The 25,193-nt window shown below is 34.6% G+C and overlaps 4 protein-coding genes across 6 annotated transcripts; 2 read left to right on the plus strand and 2 right to left on the minus strand.

Annotated features, from left to right (window-relative positions):
- On the plus strand, positions 1-2,247 carry LOC17898824 (protein SENSITIVE TO PROTON RHIZOTOXICITY 1). Of its 2 annotated transcripts, none has more exons than XM_006307199.2 (2): positions 1-122; positions 518-2,247. In XM_006307199.2, exon 2 carries the CDS (start codon positions 563-565, stop codon positions 2,105-2,107), a length of 1,545 nt encoding a protein of 514 aa, XP_006307261.1. In that variant the 5' UTR covers positions 1-122; positions 518-562; the 3' UTR covers positions 2,108-2,247. The 2 variants fall into 2 exon arrangements, with proteins under 2 accessions (XP_006307261.1, XP_023644963.1); XM_023789195.1 differs by lacking the exon at positions 1-122 and adding an exon at positions 137-175.
- A 101-nt stretch (positions 2,248-2,348) lies between these two features.
- LOC17899934 (5'-3' exonuclease) lies at positions 2,349-4,082 on the minus strand. Of its 2 annotated transcripts, none has more exons than XM_006305166.2 (5): positions 3,700-4,082; positions 3,475-3,618; positions 3,089-3,323; positions 2,674-2,896; positions 2,349-2,590 (listed from the first exon to the last, which is right to left on the minus strand). In XM_006305166.2, the coding sequence occupies exons 1-5, from the start codon at positions 4,048-4,050 to the stop codon at positions 2,491-2,493; spliced, it is 1,053 nt and encodes a 350-aa protein (XP_006305228.1). In that variant the 5' UTR covers positions 4,051-4,082; the 3' UTR covers positions 2,349-2,490. The 2 variants fall into 2 exon arrangements, with proteins under 2 accessions (XP_006305228.1, XP_023644964.1); XM_023789196.1 differs by having other exon boundaries at positions 3,471-3,618; positions 3,700-3,796.
- Positions 4,083-4,425: 343 nt separating this feature from the next.
- On the minus strand, positions 4,426-7,137 carry LOC111832353 (ethylene-responsive transcription factor ESR2-like). The gene is made up of 3 exons (XM_023788659.1): positions 7,098-7,137; positions 6,898-6,981; positions 4,426-4,880 (listed from the first exon to the last, which is right to left on the minus strand). Exons 1-3 carry the CDS (start codon positions 7,135-7,137, stop codon positions 4,426-4,428), a joined length of 579 nt encoding a protein of 192 aa, XP_023644427.1.
- Positions 7,138-17,896: 10,759 nt separating this feature from the next.
- LOC17896729 (putative auxin response factor 14) lies at positions 17,897-20,966 on the plus strand. The gene is made up of 14 exons (XM_023790275.1): positions 17,897-17,945; positions 18,018-18,136; positions 18,216-18,311; positions 18,414-18,470; positions 18,565-18,708; positions 18,796-18,880; positions 18,955-19,045; positions 19,161-19,325; positions 19,434-19,547; positions 19,629-19,701; positions 19,793-19,934; positions 20,024-20,289; positions 20,389-20,576; positions 20,665-20,966. The coding sequence occupies exons 1-14, from the start codon at positions 17,897-17,899 to the stop codon at positions 20,750-20,752; spliced, it is 1,677 nt and encodes a 558-aa protein (XP_023646043.1). The 3' UTR covers positions 20,753-20,966.
- The last annotated feature ends 4,227 nt before the right edge of the window (positions 20,967-25,193 follow it).

The raw sequence follows: 25,193 nt of genomic DNA on the forward strand, positions 1-25,193 counted from the left end.
GAGCTTCGCTAATAAACATGAGCCCCGCTCTGGCGCTGCTTCCTCCTCTCTCTCTATCTAATCTCTCTTCTTTTAAAGCGGCCATTGGAGCTCTCCAAGTTCCATCTCAAGCTTTACTTGTGGTGATTTTTTTATTTTATTTTCTTAATCTCTCTCTCTTTCTCGTTTTGGTTCTGTAAGTTTTCAATTTCTTTGAAGAACCGATTTGGATTTTTGTGAAAGCTTTGTTTTTATCGTCTTTTGCTTTGATTTTAGGGTTTCTAAATTTGTTGTCGGCGAGTTGTGATTTGGGTTTTTGATTTCTGATTTTTGGTTTTTTGTGTTTTTTTGGATCTTAAGCGTTGTGTGATAGAAAAGTTTTGATTTTGTTGTGTTGATTGGGATTTTATATTTGTGTTAGATTTTGAGGCTTTGTTTGAGAAATGGGTGGTTACTCGAGTTTGATTCTGTGAATGATGAACTTTGAGCTGGACCTGATCATGATTCTGATAAAGATTTGTTTTTTTATGTTTTGTAGTTATTGGAATTGAAAAGGGTGAATACAGGATCTTGATTAATAAAAATGGAAACTGAAGATGATTTGTGCCAGCAGACCAATTGGGGAAGCTCTTCTTCTAAATTGCAGGAGCAGGGTTCATCAGACGGTGGAGGAAACCAAGCTTTCTCGGGGTTTACGTCGGAGCAGAAGTGGGAGGAAGCTTCGATCTTGGACTATGAGATGGATGGTGTGGAGCCTGATTTGCAAGTTTTCGATGAGATGAAAGCTTCAGGGGAAGAGAACGTTCAAGCTAATGTTGATTTCCTGCAAGGAGTGAGGGCTCAAGCGTGGGATCCGAGTACTATGTTGAGTAATTTATCTTTTATGGAGCAGAAGATTCACGAGCTGCAGGAACTTGTTCATCTGCTTGTTGGCCGAGGTGAGCAGGTTCAAGGTTGTCAAGACGAGTTAGCGGCGCAGCAGCAGCAGCAGCTTATAACTACGGATCTTACTTCCATAATCATTCAGCTGATTTCAACTGCAGGTAGTCTTCTTCCATCTGTTAAGCATAATATGTCAACAGCACCGGGTCCATACACTGGGCAGCCCGGTTCAGCCATGTTCCCTTGTGCAAGGGAGGCTAATAACGTTGCTTCACAGAGCCAAAACAATAACAACTGTGGTGCTCAAGAGTTCGATTTGCCTAAGGCGGTTGTTGTTGATGAGAGAGAAAGCCATGTTGTGGAGGAACATGAAATGAAAGACGAAGATGATGCGGAGGAAGGGGAGAACCTTCCTCCGGGTTCATACGAGATATTGCAGCTTGAGAAAGAGGAGATCCTCGCACCGCATACCCACTTCTGCACCATATGTGGCAAGGGTTTCAAGAGAGACGCGAATCTGAGGATGCACATGAGAGGGCACGGAGACGAGTACAAAACAGCAGCCGCTCTTGCCAAACCGAACAAAGAATCCATACCCGGGTCTGAACCGATGCTGATCAAGAGGTACTCCTGCCCATTCCTGGGTTGCAAACGTAACAAGGAGCACAGAAAGTTCCAGCCTTTGAAAACGATTCTATGCGTGAAGAACCACTATAAACGCACCCACTGCGATAAAAGCTTCACTTGCAGCCGGTGCCATACCAAGAAGTTCTCTGTCATAGCAGACCTGAAAACCCACGAGAAGCACTGTGGGAAAAACAAGTGGCTCTGTTCCTGTGGTACAACATTTTCAAGGAAAGACAAGCTATTTGGTCACATAGCTCTGTTCCAGGGACACACGCCTGCAATTCCTATTGAAGAGACAAAACCTTCAGCCAGTTCATCTACTCAGAGAGAGAATTCTGAAGGCGGGAACAACAACCAAGGAATGGTTGGCTTCAATCTCGGTTCTCCATCTAATGCCAACCAAGAAACCGCACAGTTTGGAATGATGGATGGGAATATAAGTTTCGAGGATTCTTTCTCCCCCATGAACTTTGAAACATGTAGTTTCGGAGGGTTCCATGATTTCCCGCGACTAATGTTTGATGATTCAGATAGTTCATTTCAAACGCTTATTGCAAATACCTGTGGTTTCTCCTCTCCCAGGAATGTTGGTGAGTCTGTTTTAGATACTAGTATCTAAGGCATTTCAATATATGACAAGTATTAAGTTATGTTAGATGTTTCTAGTTTTTTAGTCTTTAAGCAGCTTTTTGTGTCTGTAATTTGTTTTCTCTGGAATAAAATCAGGAAAGCAAAAAGTGGATTTCCTTTTCAAATTCTCTTGCTAATATAAGAAAGTTAGATTCTTTCTTTTTTACCTTAATTTATTGCTCATTAATTAGACAATCTATATCCATACTCCACAGTGATAGCCAATAATCTAATGAAACAACAGATTGGATTTAGATTCATATCAATGGATATGACAAAATCAGATATGAACCACAATGCTGACAGGTAAATTCAAGGTTACAAAAACTTGCTATCAGCTAAAACGCGATGGTGTGTTTGTGCTTTGCAGTATCATCTATCCAAGGTTGAGAAGAAGCTTGACAGTACTTCTGAATCATTGCTTGTGTCTCTTTCAACAAGCCATTCCTCTTGAATCTGTACCCTCACATCCCTTACATAAAAGAATGCTTACAGAATTAGCAAAAATATATCTTACAAGTGATGCATAATCAATCAAAATGAGAAAGATAGAACCTTTTCAAGGCAAGAACTTGATAGTTTCTCCGTAAGTAATCTGCGTATTTCGTAAGGGCCTCTTGAGCATATGGTCTCCCCACGGTTCTTACAGCTGCAGCACTGAGTAAACTCTCCAAAGAACCATGTTTTCGCACAAGTTTCATCGCTGTTTTCCTTCCAAACGCTGGGACCACGTGCTGAATACCCGGAACTCCATCAACTTCATCACCCATTATACATCCTGTCACAAACGTCATAGTCCAGATTAGTATCTCCAAAAATAAAAAAGACGCAGAACACTTCACTGGCTAAAACCAGACATGTACTTATATCTGGCCAAACACTCGTTCAAGTTGTTTCTGAAACATAACAAAGCAAAATTGCACAAAACGATAAACATTAACAGGCATGTTTACAAAGATAAGGCCCTTACGAAAGCTCAAATCAGACTGTGGATCACAATTATACTGAGCATGGTAATGTTTCAAGGTATAAAAGGACCATCTCCTGAGATCTGCCAATGGAATGACAATCTGAACATTTTCAGAAATCAACTGCTTAAAGTCTTTGTCCGGTGATGCAATAACCGCGCGATATCCTTTTTGCACAGCTTGTTCCATCAGTGTAGCGACCACATCGTCTGCTTCATGCCCTTCTATTCTAACAACCTAGCTCGCAAACAAGATCCTAGTCAGATCATTCATCTAACTATAATGGCTAATTCAAATAACTATGATCCATTCCTAATCGACTTAACTATATCCAAGACTCAGAATTGAGCTAGTCTACTGAACACTGAGTATAAATAGTTTTACCCACTGGCACATTGCATTTTCTAAGAACTTCATAGACGAACTCATGTGGCCTCTTAGAGTATTTCCCAGGATTTGGTGATTTCCTATGAGCTTTATATGAAGGCAACAATTCTCGGCGTTGCTGGTTACCTTCTTCTCCATCGATAACCTACAAATACAACATCTTTCACGAATCGGGAAAGAGAAAAACTTAGTGGTAGAGAATCAAAGAAAAAGGAGAGATTTTTACAGCTATGACAGGATCAGTGAGGCTGACTTGAGAGAAGAAGAGTGAAATCCAATGACCAAAAGCTTGCGAACTAGGCTTGTTTCCTTCGTAACAAAGTGGACTAACGTCTAAGAAGAAGACCCTTTTCGTTTTCTTCCTACTTTCTTCATTGGTGCTACTGATAAAATCCTTTTGAAGAACTTGCCCATAACCTGTTCGATGAAATGTCTCACCGGAAGATGTTGAAGAAGGATGAGAAGAAAGAGAAGAAGAAGAGACCCATTTGGTTCGTAAAGCTGCGTGTGGCTTGTCAATGGATTTCGCTGTGAAGGAAAAGAGAGAACTGGGTTGAACAAATCCTACTGATATCATCGTCTTCAACCTATGCGTCTGTTCTACAAGACTACTACAAGTCAATTAATTTAATTATCAAGTAGTTTATTTTTCCCGATATATCATTTATACTTGGATCGAGCCTTCTTATAATGGGCCATAAGTATGGGCCTTAAGTGGGTAGTTATGGGATTATTATGCTTTATCTCCACCGGATGACGACTTGCGAATCACATATAGTTATTGTCCTTTGCTAAAACATTCTTTCTTGAGAGATAACTGATCATACAACTAGATGAAGAAACAAAAGACCAAAGGGTTTGACTTTAGATACCATAACCTAATTTCTCATAACCCTAAAAAACAGTGAAGTGCTAATTAAGCACGTAAGAACACAACAACGACAATAATGTCCTAATAATCATGAAAGCAATACTGATAAAGCATTCCAACATTTCCGTTGTACTGCATCGTAGCTGAATCAAAGCCACTCTCATGATCAGCCCAACCCAACTCTCCGTGATATTTCACCTCACCAAATCCGTTTCCTTCGACATGGACGTTGGGTAAACCAAGATCTGTCTGAAAACCTGTCTCCGGCATAGTCGGGAATACACCAACCGAAGGTTGGTTGCACTTTGGAAATGTAGAAGCATGATGAGAGCTAGGTTTTGGTAAGAAGCTTTCAACAACTTCTTGAAGAAGACCAGACCCCGCTAGTTCTGGTTCGAAGATAGAGATCAGGCTCTCGTTGTCAGCGGTACTTGACCTCTTAGCTTTAGGCGAGAGATCCTCGGAGACATCGTTAACGTTAGTGAAGGACTCGTGAACGGCGTCGTTTGCGTTAGAGAGATTACAAGGCGGTAGAGCTGTCAAACGGGCATGAAATCCGCGGGCCTAGCCCAAGTAGTATCATGGCGGGGCGGGCTTGGACGTCAAATTTTCTGTCCATAAAATAGCGGGCCTCGCGGGTAAGCCCATCACGGGTTGCGGACTGAAGCGGATGAACCCGTAACGGACAGCGGGTAAGCGGGTCGACCCGCCAAAGTATGATCACTTAGAACATATTTATACGATGTAAAGCTTTTACAGTGTATTAGAATTTCTAAAACCTTTGGTTACTATTAGAGAGTTTTAGTGTTAAAATTTTAACCCTAGTTTAAGAGGTTGTTTAGCAAGGAAACTTGTCGACTTCAGAGATTTTATTTTCAGAGCAGCGACTATTGTTGAAGTTTGGAACCCTAGAGACTTGGAGGCTGACCACGTAAATCTAATGGTAATGTTTCATACTTGATCTTTTACCTTTGCTTCTGTTTTGATTTTCAAGTTACGTTTTGCACTTTTGCTAAACATTGTGTTTTAGCTTAATTTTTGGTCCACGTTTGTTTGATGTGTGAGTTAAGACATGTCACTTGTGTGTTTGTTCAGTTCTACGAATGTTATTGATATAGTTTTGTACTTTTGTTATTGACAGGATTCAGAAGATTCTTATGAACTGAGATCAGTAGACATTGAATCTCAGAAATTGATCTATGCTGCTAATGCTGAAAATGAGAGAAGAGTGTTTGATGAATCAGAAGCATGTAAAAAGCAGAAAAGAAAAGTGAGCGATGAACCAGAAACAGCTAAAAAGCAGAAGAGAAAAATGCGTGATGAACCAGAAACATCTAAGAAACAGAAAAAAAAGTATATGAGGTAGATGATGATGATTACGTTGATAACAATGAGGATGGTGATGATAAAGAGGATGACAAGGGGAAGTCACAGGAACCAAAGAAGAGAAGACAATATTCAGAAGTTTGGGCAGATTTCATAGTGATTAACAAGATTAATAGCAAGGGGGTGAGTGTAGAAAGAGCTCAGTGCAAGCATTGCAAGGGAGATTTTGCGTTCAACTCACACAAAAACGGTACAAACACATATAGACGCCATTTGCAAACTTGTAAGCTTAAGCTTAGGAATGGTGATATTGGTACTATGATGCTCAATTCAGAAGCAAGACTGCAAGCTAGGAAGATAGATCAACATATTTTCAGGGAAATGGTAGCTAAATCTATTATTCAACATGATTTAGCGGCCTGTCCACAGCGGTCCTAAAAAAAAGAAACCCGTAGCGGGGCGGGCTACATGGACGCGGGTCGGCCCGTCTGACAGCTCTAGCTCCTAGATAAGTTAGGGCTCGTCTAATAGAAGAGTTATTTATTTTCAAAATAATTACAATTAAAATTTTATTGTAAAAATGTTATATCTAAAGTATTTAAAATATATATATATATATATATATATAATTTTTTAAGTTAGTAAATTGATTTTCGTTGAAAAAAATTATTTATGTATCATACATATTTAAAAATCGTTATTAAACGTTTATTATAAAAATTTAGTAATGTTAAATTATCGATCACCAAAACATTTATGAGTTATTCATAATTTTTCATAATGTTAGTATTAACAAAAATTTCAAAAAACTCAATTTAGATATTATAGCTCCCCATGGCGGATCCCATAGCATTGTCTATGGCGATTTCGCGCGCTCTCCACGCTTTCCAGTAAGAAACGTTCAAGCTGAACTCCTGCCTCAGTATCTTCCGTAACTCATTAAGTCTTGGGCCTCTACCTACCTCAACAAACTTCGTCCGCATCAGCTTCCCTATAACAGCCGTTGAAAGCCATCTTATGTGAAGTTGCCTCTTGCATCCACACTACACGTGTGCTGCAGTACGGCTGTACGGACTCTGAACCGATCACTCTCTTCCAATTTAGTTGTGTATACCCTCCATGGGCAGGTATCGCTTATGCACACAGCAGCGACCACCTTGTGTGTTGATTTAGGGAGGATGAAATGGAATTTCCTTCTGATAGCATGTATTGCGAGTTTTGTTGTACAATCCTCCTTGTTCTTGTATAGTCTCCCAACAAAAACATTATCCCCTTCGTAGTCAGCCTCTTTTAAAGCCCTTCGTAGGAAATCTGTCACAGGAAAGCAGTTATCGGTTATCGGTTAAATATTCATAAATCGAGTTATGTGGGAATCGTAATGATAACTTCTTTGTTATTCTGGTAAACAATATATCAATCGTTATTACCTTCTACCCCTGGGTCATCGAAGTAAGGAGGTGCATCCATGTCGTATAAGACGATCGGGATGGGCGTATCACGGACCATCTCGCGTATCTGTCCTATGGTCAGAGTTAATTCCTCCTTCTTCATGAACACTCTCCATCATTATACCCTTCCCCTTATCTTGCCGTGGTGTCTGTACCGGAGTAACACAGACTGGAGGTTCTGGATCGGAATAGTACTGAGCTAACATGTTACTATCTGTAAACACAAATGTATCGAGTAAGTCAACTGTTATCCGGATAAAAATCTTGATATTTAAATAATACTCAATTTATCTTACCCATAACATAATCTGGATCTGCAGACATCTCCTCTGAGGAAAAAGACACATTCGTAGGTGTAGGTGTCCGGAACATGGAGTCGCTTGAAGAAATCGTTACAATGTTGGTGGCGCTACCCTCCCCCGCTTCTCGGTCGAGTCCTATCGTGAGATTGTTGCTGCTTGATGCATTTCTTTGCCCACTCGTACCAAATTCTAGTCTCCGGGCCGTCTTAACACCGTATTCGTCACCACCAGTCGGGGTATTACCCAAGGATATTTGAGGTGCGCAGACCTCTCTCCACATCTCTGCTTAGTATTGCTTTTTGAATACCTCATAGTCCGCGTCTGTGACGATATCATCGAAAGCCATCTTCTGTTTGCCCTTTTCTTTAGAACTCGGCAACGCCGGCTTCTCGCCTCCCGGAGCATTTTCATTATGAACTGGTGAAGCAGATATGCGAGCCGAAACGTTATCCCCCTGTTCCGAAATGACTATTCCACTAGCATTATTTGAAAGTGGGCCGTACAGGCCCATTGCCCTACGATATGCATTAACGGGCCTCGAACCACTAGCTGTCGCTTCTCTCTTATCAAGTAACATCCTCGTTATCACGCTGGTCCATGCCGCCTGAGTTTCCATGCTGTTCCAGTATCTGTCCGAGATTTCAGCAGACGTCCGGCCAGTCGGATTGAACGGCGGTTGCGGCCTAAACATCGTCCTGTCGTCGCCACTCATGCTCGATCGTACTAGTTTAACCCTCAGGAACAGCTCCTCCAGGTCCGCCCATATAACCATAAATAGAGTCATATCTTCGTCGTTTTGGATCTCTATTGGATCTGCCCCCTTCCACTCTGTTGCCATCATCCATTGCGGCCACTGTTATGTCAGCTCCACCTTATCCTCCTCTCAAAGTTGCAACCGTGCTTTAACAGAAGCCGTGACCGTCTTGAAGTCATCCCTCTCTCGGACTCTGACAGCCAGACAATAACCTTGCAAATCAGAAACATGCTCGTACTCCCCGTGTTCGTTCAGCCGCCACTCATCTTGAGCCAGCCGTACAACTAGCGCCATCCGTAACTGTAAATAAAATTGTTTAAATTAGTTTTTATCGTGTAGTTTCACTAGTTATCGCTTCACTTATCCGGAAGGGAATTGAAAATTTACGCATTAAATACACTCTGATTGAAGCAGTAAAGAACTAAAGAATGCAATAAATTCATACCCGAACCTTAAAGTCTCTGTGTGTTTTGTTTGTCACCGGTTTCAAGTTAAAGGTCTATGTAAATGTGTTAGTTGTTTCAGAGATGTGTTGTGGAGGCAACCAAGATATCGCTATAATAAATACACAAACGAATAGCCTCCACTGTACTGTATCCGAAGTCATCATTGTTTCTTCTCCAAAATCTTCCTTTCCCCAACGACGGCGTGTCAGAAACTAGAGACGGTTTGCGTGGTGGTAGCCTGCACCTAGGCTATTATTCTGCAAAAGATATCATTTGTTTTTAGCCAAACAAAGAGAGGGACAAGTTTGTAACTTTTGGTGTCAGTTGTTGGGATACCTAATTTTTTTTTATGGAAGTCGAAAATTATGTTTTCCTTTTACCTGGGTACATACATTTTATAAGCCCTAAATTTTATTCAATTAATACATACTATTACTAAGCTATATATGTGTACTAGCAGTTGATCCGCGCTGCGCGCGGGAGGTTTATAATTTTTTGTTAATTTTTTATTCATATTGTGATATTTTATTTATTTTTAATTGATTTTCAAAACATATTATAGTTATTTTCTCTTGAATTATTATCTTTCAATATTTAAATTTGGATTAAAAGCATTTTCTTATTGATCATGTTATAAACTAATATTTCACTTTCAATTTTATTTTTCCCCTTGAAATTTTTATATATACAATTACATAAATGTTGTTTTTATTCTACCATAAATTTAAAATTTACTTACATTCTTAAACTCAGTAACACATTTAAAATTTTAAACTATGATCAATTTAAAATGAAAGTTGAATTATATTATTACCACTAACTAATAAAAATGAAAGTATTTCTTATTTAACATTTCATTTATTTACATAATTTATTTTTATATAGATAAATTTTCTATTAATTAAATAAGTAGCATAAATATGCACTAAATGAATGTTTTAAATTTATTTTAATGTAAAAAAATGTGGCTTAGGTGGATGCTTAGGTGGCATCATGAGAAGAGAGAAAAAGCTAACTTTATATATATAGATATATAAATTTAATTAAATAAAATACATACTATTCAATAAGTATTTTATTTAATCTATATTATAACTTTAGTAGATATTTAATATTAGAATTTTGTACTTTGATAAAACATGTATTGAACAATGTAATATTGATATAAAAAAATATCCACACCAAAAGGGTTTGTTAAAAGGTTTTGTGTGACTATTGTTCTTCTTCTCCAAATACGCCGATGTACTTTTTTTTCTTCTTCAAACCTTCAGATGTCGATCAAAAAAGTATATCTTCATTGAGTACTCTCATATGTTTGCTTACTGATCTATTAAAAACACTGATTCACAAAAATATGTCTTCGTCTTTTTTTTTTTTTTTTTTTTTTTTGAGATTGTGTGTTTGATGATTCTGAGAATCGAGGTTGGAACAATATATATAGAGGTATAGTGAATTGTCAAATTGTATTTTTGGAATAATATCATAAATACGAATCAGTGTTATGCTAATAATCAGTATAGTGATTTGTCAAATTTGATACGTTTGATAAAATTAGTGATTTAGTAAATTAATATTTATGATTTTGGAATGGTCATAAATGTGATAGCCGAAGAAACTCAATAGCCTACGGTTGAACATAAATGGGTTGCAAACTTGTCTCTACTATAAGTTAAAATGGGCCTTAAGACCTTAATATATTTTGTTATTGGGTTTTAGTGTCCACGTCATTAGTTACGTATCCGATACTGACCGGGTTGTTCTTCTTGGATACACGCGGATCTGTTCGATTAAAATATGCAATATTTTTGTTTATTCCCATATTAACCTTAATTGATTTTACAATTCATTCTCCTTCATACAAAATTGAGATTAATTTCAAAAATAAAAAGGTTATTTTTGTCAAAAATTTAATTTGTACTTCTCTTTTAATTATAAGAAGATACCAGCAAGGGAGTACGAATCTATACTATATAAAAATTGAGGCTATAATTGAGAGCGTCTACATAGGATTTTGAACGACCAATCGAGATTAGACATCTCACTAATTAACGTTTTTAGAAATTATATTTGTTTTCAATTTTACGATTTTTTTTCAAAAAGGAAAAGAATATAAGATATATGGAAATAAAAGATATATGAAAAAGTATTTTGAATATTTATTTTCGAGTAAATTCCTAATTTTAAAAAGTAAAAATTCTAAAAGTTAGCCTAACAAATTAACTATAAATATAGGGTCTCCACTACAACATTAGTATACAATATAGTTGAATTGATAGGCTTAAATTTGTAGCTCTAATTGATTAGTTTTTTGTAATTTATTTTCTGATAATATGACTTTTTTTTTGTATTTGCTTTTTCTGAGATGCTTATCATTCACTTCTGATTTTGTGATTCCACTCAAAGTTCTAATTTAGTTTTTTTAATATAATTTTGTTGTATTATTGTATTGTTTTTATTATTTAGTCCAATTCTAACTTTCTTAAGTGGAGTTTTTTTGTACTAAGAGTACTTTATATATTAGTTTCTATGATCATGAAAGCGAATGAATTGGATATGAGGTTAGGCAAACGACCGCTAAGGTAAAAACCACAAACCAACTTTTAGAAAACATATGAATTCTTTAATTGTTTATTATTATTACTACATAGTCCATATTGCTATCACTAATTTTTTTAAGTTTGTTCACATGTATGAAGTAAAAAATTTCAAGCAAGAGATTACATATATACAAGCACAAAGTAATATATATATATTACTACATACGGTTGTGATTAGATTTGAAGAAATAATAAGTGCTAAAATATATTGTTAAAATATTATTTATTATATATGAGAGGTAGTATTTGTACTATTTATATTACTACGTACGGTTGTGATTAGATTAGGAGAAGCGAGAAGTGCTAAAATATATCATATCTTATATGAGAGATATTATTTGTTGAAAAGAGAGTTTATGAGTTTAGATAGTCAAAATATTTTTATAATGTAATATTTAAAAGAGCTAAAATAAAGAGAGTAGTAAAGAGTAATAATAGTGGAATTGCGGACACTAAAATGAGGAAGTCGTAGAAGTTAAGTCCCACCATATGTTTCTGATATACCATAAAAAAAAACTTAAATAACAATATTCCATTAGAGAGTAGAACTTAAAAAAGACTAGATATATTCAATTTTTTTTAAAATTTTTATTTTTTGTCCACCAATATATTAATATGAATATTTTAACTAATCATATAAATTTTTTAACTTTTTCTTTCTTATCAACATAATATTGTAAATAATATAAATGTAACTCAAAATATAAATAAAAGAACATTTATGTTCAAACAAATCAAAATTAAAATGTTATTGTATTTTTGTGTAGTACCTATCAATGTATATTTAAATGGTTATTAAGTCTAATTTTTTTTATAATAATCGATATATACATACTTGCGCATTTAGATTACTAAATCTATAACAACTTGAAACAATCAATACAAATATACCCGCGTGTAACGCGGGTTACTAACCCAGTACCACAAAAAAAACATAGTACAAACATGCTACAAAGAGTATGAACACTAAACATAGAGTACGAATATATTAAATATGAAAAACTAAATCTTTACATATTTGCAAAATATATAAAAATTGGTCTTTAAAGATTGGAAAAAATGTTCTAAAAATTAATAACATATTTGGATAAATTTTTGGATGAAAAAATTGTAATAGATTTGTGTTTACAAGATTTAGGAAAGAGAAGAAAGAGAACAGAAAAATTAAAAATAAGAAAAAAATAAAAAAGGAGAGCAATAGTTACTAAACACATGTGTTTCTTGCGTTTCCCAATCATCTATATATTAAAAGAGAAGTGCAAAAGGTACTTGGGTTCTAAAATTGGATTCTAAAATTGGATTCTAAAATTTTTAACCCGGATTCTTAAATTGGATCTTTGAAATAAATGTTTATTTATATATTAAATATCATTACATATGTTTAGGTAACTATATCTATATTATCTCTATATCTAATTTTGGATTTTCTAATATTTATCAAACTAATTAAAAATAATACTCTTTTTATATTTATGTGATCTTATTTTTAATTTATTATATTACAATATATAATAAAAATTCAACATTTTTTTTACATATGTTGCAATTTTAATTTTCCAAAACAGACATATATTACTCGATTGACAAAAAAGTGTATGAATAACGCGGTAAAAAATGTTTTTAAATCTATTTTTAATATCAAAATTTCTTTTTTCTGAATTTATAATTTTAATTATTAATTTTTATTTCTGTTTTTTTCTTTTCAAACTGAATATTAAGGATAAAATATTCCTTATATTATATATAGTAAATCACTATATTTACTAAGAGTATACTCTATAAGTTTTTTTTTAACTTAAAATTTAGTTAAGTAAATCAATATTACAATTGTTATCATAGGAAATTTTTGATTTATGCGGCCACTCCTATATTATAGGGATTTAACTTTTCTCATTTTTCAGTTATATTCATTTTTACGTCATGTTTCAATTATATTTATTTAATTATACTTTTATTTTTGATTACTACTCATTTTTCATGATTCTTTTTAAACTACACGGGTCTTTACGAGTTGGTTGTTTTATTTGTTTTATTAAAATGTTGTATTTCATTTCCCAATACACACTTTTCGCGAAGACCACAAGGATCGTAGAACACATAAACAACCAAGCAAGTAAAGAAATCAATCAACAGTCATCAAAACATCCAAACCAATGATCAAACTGCTTAGATAAGCCTTGGGCATGCACTCACCTCTTTGCAATGGATGAACAAAAACAAAACAGAGAAAAATGATGCGGAGATCGATTCTTTTGTGCAACCCGCTTAAACTGTACCAGTCGTCCCAGAAGGTCCCATGACTCGTTCAAAGTCTAAACAGCTTAGACAGAGATTCAACTTAGCTGTACAAGACATTGTGAGCTCACTAGAGCTGAATGACGTCAACTGGTATGTACCACCTTTACTCCATCACAACGGATAGGATATAATCCCATTCCCGAGGAAGAGCTTGCTGAGCAATCACTCGAATGAAACTTGAACGTACCATTTCCCCAAGTATGAATTCTCCTTTGGCAGGTCAAGAAACCTCTAGAATCCAAGAGAGGACAATGGAGTTACAAGAGACGAGTAAAACAAGATTCACATTCGAGAGTGATCAAGAGAGTTGATATATTGTGTTTTTATCGGTTTGAAGTCTTTCTTTTCTCTTTCATTTTATAAATTTTATAGAGTCTTTACAGGTTTTAACACAAGATAAATACAGATGTTAGCTTTCATTTGAAAGTTATTTCAAGGAAATCTAACGGTGCATTAAAAAGTTACACCCGATTTCGTGAAGACAGGTCATTCTGACGAGTTGTTGAAGCTGATGGAGAAGTAAAACCTGGGAGCATTAGATCGATCCGTCTATATTTGGATCGTTCGGTCCCTTACCTCTGACGCAGATATTGGCCCATATATCCGAAACAGATCCAACTCGTCTCCTATTGTTTTTATACTCTAGGCTCGACTTTTTAGCAGCTATCCTTCATATTTTTCAGTTCTATACATTGTTCTTTGCTTTCAAAACAATTTTGGGGAGAATAATCCATCCTCTTTGACAATTTGGAGAAGATTTCTAAACCCTATTCTTATTTTAATCTATTCAATCATTTTTTCTTTCATATCCTTTTGTATTATTTTCTGCAATATGTGTGAGTAGTTCTTAATTGGGTTTTAGGGTTCCAAGTAGGAGAATTCAATGATTTGAAAGATTAGATGTATTAGGGAATTCTTAATCTTTAGGTTCTTCAATTGACATGTTCTCAATGCTAGAATAGGATTGATCACCCTGCTTTGTGAACCAAATTAACCTGTTTGATAATGCAAATTTGGCTAGGAAATTACAAATGAGAGTTTAGTAATTGAATAGTTAAATTTAGTGATTAATGTCTTGAGAGAGAAGTAGTCTAAACTTCTGTTCATGTTCAAGAACGATTCTTCATGTTTGAATACCTTATTGCTTTTATTTGTTATTCATTGATTCTCTGAAAGTACCATGCTGCCCAATGTCTTTTATTCATAAGTTTAATCACAGTTTCTTTTTGCATTTTTATTTACAAACTGAAAAACCAAACAACAAGTCTTTTCCGCTTCAGCTGATAACGAGTCTCGCAAGTCTTTAGTGTACCATTGCTCCTTGTGATCGATCCCGCATATACTTTACTTCGGTTAAGTTATCGGGTTAAATACTCGTGTAATCAAGAGTGAAGATCAAGAACAAGACATCAAGGACATGGAAGAACTTCAAGAGAACGATCAAGCTACCCAAGAGAAACTCCAGGAATCCCTCTACTTCAAGAAACCAACCAACAAGCGATTACCTGACAAGACTCATGAAGTAGATCAACGAGTAATAGAAGATGCCGTAGTTCAGAGAACATCGATTGGGCCTAGATTGCATCCAGGTAAGTTTTATTCAGTATATTCGATCTTCGTAGGTCCTCAGCAACGGCTAGAAGACGTGCACAACAAGAGGTTTTAAGTTTGTTTTAGTATTTGAATTATTTTCTTTCAAAAAACGATTAATTTGTGTTTGTGATTTTATTTGTTTTTGTGTTGCACTTTTTACATTAATTTCGGCCTTAGGCAATGTTTTTAAACCCGACCCGGATGGTGAACCAGACTAGCTTTCGGGTCACCGGGTCTTCGGGTTGACCGGGTTCGACCACACGTTAAATAATTAAAATTTATTTATATATTATATACTTTTATGAACATAAAAATATAAAAGATCGTAGCATATTAACAAAATATAAATTCTAATAACAGTAATAATAAAGTGACTAAAAGTTTCAAATCTAAAAAAAGTATTAAAAAAACAAAACACGCAAATAAAACATCACAAATCAAAATATGAACAATTAGCAATATTTAGTTAACATCAAATAACCATGAATTTTCAAATAAAAGAACAAAAATAAAAAGAAGAAAAATTATGCTCAACTACGAAACCGAAACATGATGTGTTATGTGTTGATTGAGAAAGTTTAAAGAGTTTTAAAATAATTAAAACCGGTTGAACCAACCGGATCGCGGGTTAATAGCGGGTTTTCTTGGGTTTTGCGGTTTTGAAATTGCTGGATTATAATACTAAACCCAAACCGGAGAAATGTTCGGGTCGCGGGTTAACCGGTCGGACCGACGGGTCCGATCCAGGCGTAAAAACACTGGCCTTAGGGCTAGCTTGAGGACTCTTCTAAAGTCCCCCTGCAGCAGTTGTATGAGTTTTTACCTTTGATTATCAATAAAAAAACAAACTTTCTTTCTTTTTCTCTTTCAGTGTTCTTAAGATAAAAACTTGTTCTTTGTCTTGTGTGTGTGATGTACTGTATCATTGACCAATCACATCTCTGTGGTGTACTTCAATCCGCCAGCACTTCCCCGTCATTCGATCCCACACAAGAAAAGCGACCGCCATCATGTCAGATCTCCATCATCGACCATTTTTCCTTCACAAGAGAGAAGCGACCGCCAGCTTGTGAAGCCATCATCTCTATCCTAGTACAAGCTCACCACCGAGTCTTGTATCAAAAAAACAAGCAAGGATCTGACTCTCCTAACACCACACAGCATGGATCTCACTTCTTCTGGCTTAGAAACAGCAAGAACAGCCTAGAAACACCACCAAAAAGCGTTACAGAAACCTTCAAAAATTTTCAATCTCTTTCACTCTCTGTAAAATGCTAAAGTCTGCTGAAGAATGACAAAGGTCGACTTCTCTTCTTTTAAATGTCAAGCCTAGGGTTAAACCGACCTAATTAAGCTGATTTTGCAATTAAAATTAAACCGACCTAACCGAAAAATGTTGGTGTCGCTCGACACCCTATCTTGGTGTCGATCGACACCACCCATTTTCGAACACGGGTGTTACATGTTGACAGACAACAATATTGCTCTTCCACGGCTTTGATGAAACCAATTATTGTATATGCCAAATCCTTTGAGAGGCCAAACCACTACCATTGGTACAAACTGTTGCCATGGACCCATTTAGGCGATCAATCAAACAAGAATCTTTATTTAGCAAAATAAAATCTATTAAAACAATTTATGTCTATGATTAATTTAAGGTTTTTTATTGTAATGTATAGGTTTAAAGTAATATTGTATATGTTGTTTTTGGTAACCTATTCAAATATACATCTAAGAATGTTGATAACCTGATTAATGTTTTTGTCAAACTAATTATGATGTATATAACTAGTCAAAATAATTAATGAATATCACAATATTACCTTCATATTCAGTCAAAATAGTGATCAATCACTAAATTACCTTTATTCAAGTATATCATTTTTGGTAATGTAATTAAATAATGTTCAATCACTAAATAAATGAATATTACAAAATTACCTTCATATTCAGTCAAAACAATGATCAATCAATAAATTACCTTGATTCAAGTATATAATTTTTGGTAACGTAATTAAATACATATTCAAAAGGTTTGACTCTAAAGAAGTACAACTTTAGGATTTTTTATTATAAATACTTGTCTCTCTAGTTCATAAAACTCATCCAAAAATAAATAATATCGTTCAAAGAAGAAAATTAGTATACATTAATCATACATAGCTTGAGCAATATTAGGAATTTCTCTCCACTTCATTAGATCTAGGTATTATTTATTTCTATAGTTATATGATTTAACATGTTTGTAATATATAATATATATTTTTGAAAAATATTAATATTAGCTAAATTACTCCTTTTCAAAATACCCCTTTTCTATCCATTTTCAAAAATACATCTATTTAAATATGAAACGTTATAGAGTTTTATATAGTTTACAAGGTACTTTAGATTTGATTAATTTATAATGTTTAAAAACGTTTTAAATCATCTTTACAAGGTTTTTAAAAAATTTCTATAAGGGTTTTAAAGGTTTTTAAAAGCTTTTATAAGATATTTATACGGTATTTATTAAATATATACAAAACTTTATACACATCTAAAAGTAATTTGTGTGTATATTCATAAGCTTACACACATATTAGGTAAATTTTAAATATTTTTAGTGGTTTTTTTAATCAAATTTGAAAAATGATATTTTTGAAAAGTAATATTTGAAAAAGGGTATTTTTGAATTTCCACTTTTTCACAATGTTTATTATTTTTTTATGTTATATTTTTGGAAGTAATGTGTCATTTTGTGTTTTCATGATAGGGAGAGAAGTTGATCCTTTGATAAAAACAAATGGACGGTTGCAACGTTGCAAATGTACAACCTGATTTATCAGGCACATGTAAGAAGTTTTATTTTTTTCTTTCATTATGAACTTTATTGGGTTTTAATATTTTGGTTATTTTTTAACTAGTTAATGGAAGCGAAAGCTATATGTCTGAGCAATTATGGAAATTGTGTGCTGGACCTTTGTGTCATCTTCCAAATCTTAGAGATAAAGTCTATTATTTCCCTCAAGGCCACATAGAGCTAGTTAGTTCTCTCTCCTTCTATCTATATCCCCTGTTTTGTTTTCAATTAGGTATTTGAAACATTTTCATAAAATATTCAGGTTGAGGCTGCTACAAGAGAAGAATTAAATCAAATACAATCAAATTTTGATCTCCCTTCCAAGCTCGAATGTCGTGTTATTTCTGTTAGGCTTAAGGTATGAGATAAGAAATACACATGAGCATTATTATCTTATTTTGTATATTTTATCTCATTATATCCATAAGTAAATTATTAATTTTTAAATTTTTAATTTTAGGCGGAAAAAAATACTGATCAAGTTTACGCTGAGATTACATTGATACCAGATGCAAGAGTGGGTGAAATATAATCAAATTTTTACTTTAGTCTTGATTAGATGATTCCTCCTATTATCTCTAACTGATTTTCTAATATTCATTAATGTATAGCAAGTTGTAATCCCAACTCAAAATGATAGCCAATATAGGCCAAAAGTTAATTCTTTTATGAAGATTTTAACGGCCTCAGACACAAGCACTCATGGCGGATTATCGGTCCCCAAGAGAAGTGCAACTGAATGTCTCCCTCCGCTGGTATTTTTTTTTTTTAGTTTTCCTATTATTTGAATTAAAAATTTAAGCTTTTATTTCACACTTGTGTACTAAATATTGCCTTATTAGGATATGGCTATACCGGTGCCTACCCAAGATATTCTTACTAAAGATCTACATGATAGTGTTTGGAAATTCAAACACAGTTTTAGGGGTACGAAATTCTTTTATTCACAAATATATTTGAAAATCGTAATTAGTAACTAATAATTTTTTTTTTGAGTGTAGGAACACCACAAAGACATCTTTTAACTACAGGATGGAGTGCATTCATAACAACAAAAAGTTTAGTTGCTGGTGATGCTTTTATACTCCTTCGGTAAGTTTAGTTGTTGGTGATGCTTTTATACTCCTTTGGTAATATATTATATACATTTTTTACATATCTTTTACATATTGAGCATTGGATTTAAATGATTTACATGTGGTTTCAGGGGAGAAACTGGAGAATTACGAGTTGGTATCAGACGGGCAAGACATCAACAAGGAAACATAACTTCACCACTAGTATCAACAGAAAATATGAGACATGGAGTAATTGCTTCTGCATTGCATGCTTTTCATAACCAATGTATGTTCACCGTAGTTTTCAAGCCAAGGTAATTAAAGAACAACGTGAACTCACATTAATGATTCTATGAAATATCATAAGATTTGGTTCTTTAACATGTATGCATGTTTATATTTTGGTTTTTGATATGTATCAGATCAAGTCAATTTATTGTCAATTACGACAAATTCTTAGATGCTGTGAACAATAAGTTTAATGTCGGATCCAGATTTACTATGCGGTTCGAGGCTGAGGATTTCTCTGAAAAAAGGTACTACCATATCAATTTTTATATATATATATTTTTCTCATTCATTCTCTACTATATGAAACGTTTTTTTTATTGACTAAGATATTCTGGGACAATTATTGGAGTTGGTAATTTCTCCCCTCATTGGAAGGATTCAGAATGGCGAAGCTTACAAGTAAATTTTCATTCAAAATTTGTAACATTTTTTTAAAATATGGTTTTGAGTGTAATGAATAAAATCTGACTAATTAACTCTAATTTTCAAGGTGCAATGGGATGAACTTGCATCTTTTCCCAGGCCTGAAAAGGTTTCTCCATGGGAAATCGAACATATACCGTCTTCATCAAATGTTCCCCAATCATCTTTGCTGATCAAGAACAAGCGTTCACGACATGTTAACGAAATTGGTAAAAAATAAATAGAGACATTCTTATAAACTCCTATTTAATGTGAAATTCTTTCCGTTACCTACTCACTATTCTTATTATATATAAAGGCTCGTCATCATTTTCACCACATCTCTTGCCTCCTATATTAACACAAAATCCAGAAGTAGTACAACCAAGCATGGCCAATGAAGGAGGCACTAGTTTTAGATTGTTTGGAGTCTCTCTTGTCGTTCCTTTCGGAAAAAATGAGTCATACCAAGTATCTAATACTTCAAAACTCTCTCAAGAAAAAAAAATTGGTTTGACCCCAACATTTAAATTACCAAAGATGGCAGAAAGTAAGCAGTTTACTTCAACTAGAAGTTGTACTAAGGTAAGTATAAGATCATCATATTCTTAATTTTTCATACATGAATTTTTTCACATTGTAATCCACTCACAAAATTTTAATATATATGATGTTATTGAAAAGGTTCAAATGCAAGGTGTGACTGTAGGAAGAGCTTTGGATTTAAGTGTTCTTAACGGATATGATCAATTAATTCATGAACTTGAGAAGCTCTTTGATCTCCCAGGCGAGTTGCGATCCCGTAACCAATGGGAAATGGTTTTCACAGACCATGAAGGAGATGTTGTCCTTATGGGGGACGTTCCATGGCTGTAAGATTTATTTTTCATTTTTTATTTATTATAAATTAGTTAATAATTTTAGAGATAATATTACATTTTTGGTATTGTGTGCATATAGTGAATTTTGCAACATGGTGAAGAAGATATTAATATGTTCAAAGGAGGAGGTCAATAAATTGAAGTCTGAGACCAATCTCCCAAACTAAATCAAAAGCTTAAATGGCAATGTTTCATGGTGTAATAGAGGCAAGAATGGTTAGAGAAGTTATTATTATATAAATTTTAGATATGTTCTTGTTTTCTAGTATTGTGATGTCTTCTTCTGTTGTTTTTAATTGTCAACAATGTTCATTGTTGTCATATGTGTCTCTAATATGTATCTCTCTATAGTTCATTAATAAAATAAACATCTCTCTGTTATTGTGATATTATGCTTTTATAATACTTTTTTATAATTGTCACACTAAATATAGAGTCATTAAATAGCTAGAGATTTAACGTTACATATTCCAGATATATAGTTTACATATTCCAAGTGACTAAATACTTATTTCTTCTAAAGCTACTACCTTTCTTTCTCTTATCACATCTCTATTTTTCAAAGAGAGAAGGAGATTTCCGGTACACCGAAATTCTTGTTTTGTAATATAGTTTCCGGCTAAGATCCGAATCTTTCTACCGGCTAAGTCCGGTTTTCTTTCTCGCTAAAAAGCGAGATAAAGATCTCTCATCCATTTACGTTTTCTGTTAATTTCGTGGGAGGAGCCTTGGGCTCTGACCGCGTGCCTGTTGAAGAATAAGCCGGCGACTTCTCCGATAATCCTTTGCAAGTATTCTTTGTTTCTTCAACTACTCGAGGAGTAATATCTTTGTCACTTTTATTTTTTCATATCATAGGAGCAAAGCAAATAATTACATCAAAATATGGATGTAATCGTTGGTGGAGCTTCCCCGAAGTTGATGATTCTCGAAGAAGATTTGAAGAGGTTTCATATATTTGATCTTGTAGACTTCGACGCATCCTTTGATTGGATTTGAGATTGGCAGAAGGGAGAAAGATTTTCATCACCCTATGGCTATTTGATGGTGGCTAATCGGATTCCGGTGATGTTGGAGAAGAACAGACGGTGGCGACGTGGAACTACTTCAATTTGATGCGTGGTTTAGAGAAGATACTTCATCTACAGGTGTCTTATGCTAAACCATAAATGTTTTTATATTATCTTTTGTAATTTTTTTTTATGGTTTACATTGGGCCTTTTAACTTTCGTCTGTAATTCTCTAGTTATAACTCTTTTGTATCTGCATGCCCATTGGGCTTACGCTTAAACTAATAAAACTTTTCGGCGACAAAAAAAAAATACTTATTTCTTCGATATCTCTTACCAGAATTTGACTCCAATAATTTATGTTAACATACAACATGACCTGAATAAATGGGCATTTATATGAAATAATATATAAATCCTACTTTGAAATCGATCCATTTTAACCCACAAATAAAAGCTTATAGCTTTAACTGTAGTAATCAAGCTAGCACTTGAGATGTCACTACAACATATTAATTTGAAAATAAAACTTTTCTAATTTTTTAAATATTTTCGGCACGAGCTTTTTCTTTTAAGTAAGGTTGGTCAGCTGCCCATTTTCATACTCTAAGTAAACTTATAGTTCATAATCATACATAAACTAAGGAAATATATGGAAAAAAAAATGGGAAAAATGCCATAAAAATCCTGGAGAGTACGATTTCGTTGATTTAAATCCCGAACTCTCCAACTGTTGATTTAAATCACAAACTTTATGTTGACTCTCTCTTTAATATGAAACTTTAGTTGACTTTGCCAATTTAGGCACATCTTTAAAACGCCAAACGGAGCAATTAAACGAGGTTAGATGTCGTTAACGAAATCCGTCAAATATGAAATGAAACCGTTTTTAACATAACCCAAACACTTAATCGATTCAACTTTCTGTTAAGTGTTTTGGGGAAAAAGTTGAATCGATTAAGTGTTTGGGTTATGTTAAAAACGGTTTTATTTTGTATTTGACGGATTTCGTTAATGACATTCAAACCCGTTTAATTGCTCCGTTTGGCGATTTAACGATGTGCCTAAATTGGCAAAGTCAATTAAAGTTTCATATTAAAGAGAAAGTAAACAGAAAGTTTGTGATTTAAATCAACAGTTGGAAAGTTCGGGATTTAAACCAACGAAATCGTACTCTCCAGGATTTTTATGGCATTTTTCCCAAAAAAAAATACTCTAACTTACATGTTATTTATATCAAGGGATTTATGGAGTGTTCTATAGCATGTTCTTGGGGTTCTAGCATAGATAAGGAGAGATTCATGGTCGTTGGTGTTAGGAGGTGTGAGACCCTAGTTTACGGAGATGTTTAATTGAATTGATTTGATCACCTATGTCACCAAAGTGCATTAATCATTTCGGTCAAAGGCCCCAAGAGCAGAGAGTGAGAAATAGATCTTTTGGTGCCTTTGAGTGAGTTTTTGGAGAGGTTGAAGCTTCTTCTTGGTGGTTCAAGGCTAGAGGAGGTTAGATCCGTGGTGTGTGGTGTTAGGAGAGCTTGTTTCGTCCCTCTTTGATGGAGCGGAAGCTTCTAGGGATAGGACTAGAGATCCGTTGATTCTCAGAATACCCGGAAATCTAGGGTTTGAGAGTCCTCCTCTCAGGGCTTTCGCAAAAGCTCTTGGATTTGTGAATACTCTTCACAGTGGTTTATTAAAACCTCTTTAAATCTTTCGATTAATCAATATATCAAATAACTGAATACAATAGGAGGCTTAAGAAGCCTATTTATAATAAAGCATAAAACCCTAAAACTAAGAATATTCTAGAATAATTATAATAAATAAATTAAGAGATAATAATAAGAGATATTTGGAATATCTCGCTGCATCAGGTCTCGCCGGCCAAGAAAAGATTCGTCCTCGAATCTTGTATCTGCGCTGCATCAGCTCCCGCCGGCCAAGAAAGATTCGCCCTCGAATCTTCAGCAGATTTTTTAGCAAAAGTGATCTTTGTAGATCCATCTTTATCTCTGTCGGTTGATTTAGCTCGATTTTTGCACAATCCCGGTTTGATCCGAAATTTGCACGAACTGTAACTGACCCAAAATTTGCACGAACCGGATCTGACCCGAAAATTGCACGAACCGGATCTGACCAAAATTTCGCACAAATCACCTCCTCGACGGATGTACAGGTCGGAACTTGCATGAAACTTACACAAATCGGTGGTTTCATGATTTCTGCAGAAAACCCGAATTTTGCACGGATCTGATTTCGCCCGAACTTTGCACAAATAAGATCTTCTTCATAAACATCATAGATCGGATCACCAACAATTTCTCTGTAGATCTGGTGGTTCTCCTCTCTCTCGATAAAAGGACTTTCGTCCATGATAGGGTAGATGCAATCACTTGCCATGTGATAACCAGAATCGTTCATTGATTTAGAAATCAAAGAGACGCAGCTCTGATACCAAATGATGGAGCGGAAGCTTCTAGGGATAGGACTAGAGATCCATTGATTCTCAGAATACCCGGAAATCTAGGGTTTGAGAGTCCTCCTCTCAGGGCTTTCGCAAAAGCTCTTGGATTTGTGAATACTCTTCACAGTGGTTTATTAAAACCTCTTTAAATCTTTCGATTAATCAATATATCAAATAACTGAATACAATAGGAGGCTTAAGAAGCCTATTTATAATAAAGCATAAAACCCTAAAACTAAGAATATTCTAGAATAATTATAATAAATAAATTAAGAGATAATAATAAGAGATATTTGGAATATCTCGCTGCATCACTCTTAGTCTCTGTTTCGTTGTTGTTCTTCTAGATTCAAAGGTGAGTGCATGACCAAGGCTTATCTAAGCAGTTTTAATGCATGTTTTGGCGTTCCTTTGATTGATGATTGATTTCTTTGCTTGTATGCTTGTTTTCTATGATATGGGGACTTTGGACGAGCCTGAGGAAGTGTTATTTCGGCCATGGAGTGCAAGGAAGGGGAGACTTATTGATGAGAAGCGACTGGAGCAAAGTTAGGGCTTTGGTGTCGATCGACACCAGTGGAAGGTGTCGATCGACACTACTCGTCATATTGGGTTTTATATTGATTGTTCATGGATTGTTGATGCTTGTGATGGTTAATGCTTGAATGTGTTTCATTATTGCTTGTGTGTATAGCCAGTAGTGGGATGAATGCCTCACTAAGTATTTCTAGAAATACTTATGCATCTCTTTTCCTGATGCAGGTAAAGGAAAAGTGTGACCGTGGAATCAAGGCGTGGAGAACGGGATGATCTAGGGACTCGTTGGTTGTCTCTGTATTATTGTTTGAATGGTTAGGTTGTTAGTCCGGAACTTAGAAACATGTCAGGTTGTTATTTCTATTTTTGGATGATGAATGTTTTGGTTATGGTTGAGATGCAAGTTTAATGCAATTAAATTATTTGGATTATTTGGTTAAGTTTTCCGCTAGTTATTGCTCATTGGATTGGTTTAATTGATTCATTCGGTTTAATTGGTTTAAATTGATTAAGACCGGTTTAGCTGGTTTAAATTGATTAGGACTGGTTTAGTTGGTTTTAATTAATTGGATTAATTCGGTTTGCATGCTAAAAAAAA

This window comes from Capsella rubella, unplaced genomic scaffold, assembly GCF_000375325.1.
Source record: "Capsella rubella cultivar Monte Gargano unplaced genomic scaffold, Caprub1_0 scaffold_1, whole genome shotgun sequence".
In the NCBI taxonomy this organism is placed as follows: domain Eukaryota; kingdom Viridiplantae; phylum Streptophyta; class Magnoliopsida; order Brassicales; family Brassicaceae; genus Capsella; species Capsella rubella.

Coding starts and splice junctions, on each gene's coding strand:
- LOC17898824 (XM_006307199.2), top strand. CDS start 563: ATGGAAACTGAAGATGATTTGTGCCAGCAGACCAATTGGGGAAGCTCT.
- LOC17899934 (XM_006305166.2), bottom strand. CDS start 4,050: ATGATATCAGTAGGATTTGTTCAACCCAGTTCTCTCTTTTCCTTCACA. Junction 3,619..3,699: donor TCACTGATCCTGTCATAGCT/GTAAAAATCTCT, acceptor TTGTATTTGTAG/GTTATCGATGGAGAAGAAGG. Junction 2,591..2,673: donor CAAGTTCTTGCCTTGAAAAG/GTTCTATCTTTC, acceptor CTTTTATGTAAG/GGATGTGAGGGTACAGATTC.
- LOC111832353 (XM_023788659.1), bottom strand. CDS start 7,137: ATGGATGCACCTCCTTACTTCGATGACCCAGGGGTAGAAG. Junction 6,982..7,097: donor CGATGACCCAGGGGTAGAAG/GTAATAACGATT, acceptor TTCCTGTGACAG/ATTTCCTACGAAGGGCTTTA. Junction 4,881..6,897: donor ATACAAGAACAAGGAGGATT/GTACAACAAAAC, acceptor CCCGTTTGACAG/CTCTACCGCCTTGTAATCTC.
- LOC17896729 (XM_023790275.1), top strand. CDS start 17,897: ATGGACGGTTGCAACGTTGCAAATGTACAACCTGATTTATCAGGCACA. Junction 18,312..18,413: donor TTATTTCTGTTAGGCTTAAG/GTATGAGATAAG, acceptor TTTTAATTTTAG/GCGGAAAAAAATACTGATCA. Junction 19,702..19,792: donor CAGAATGGCGAAGCTTACAA/GTAAATTTTCAT, acceptor CTAATTTTCAAG/GTGCAATGGGATGAACTTGC.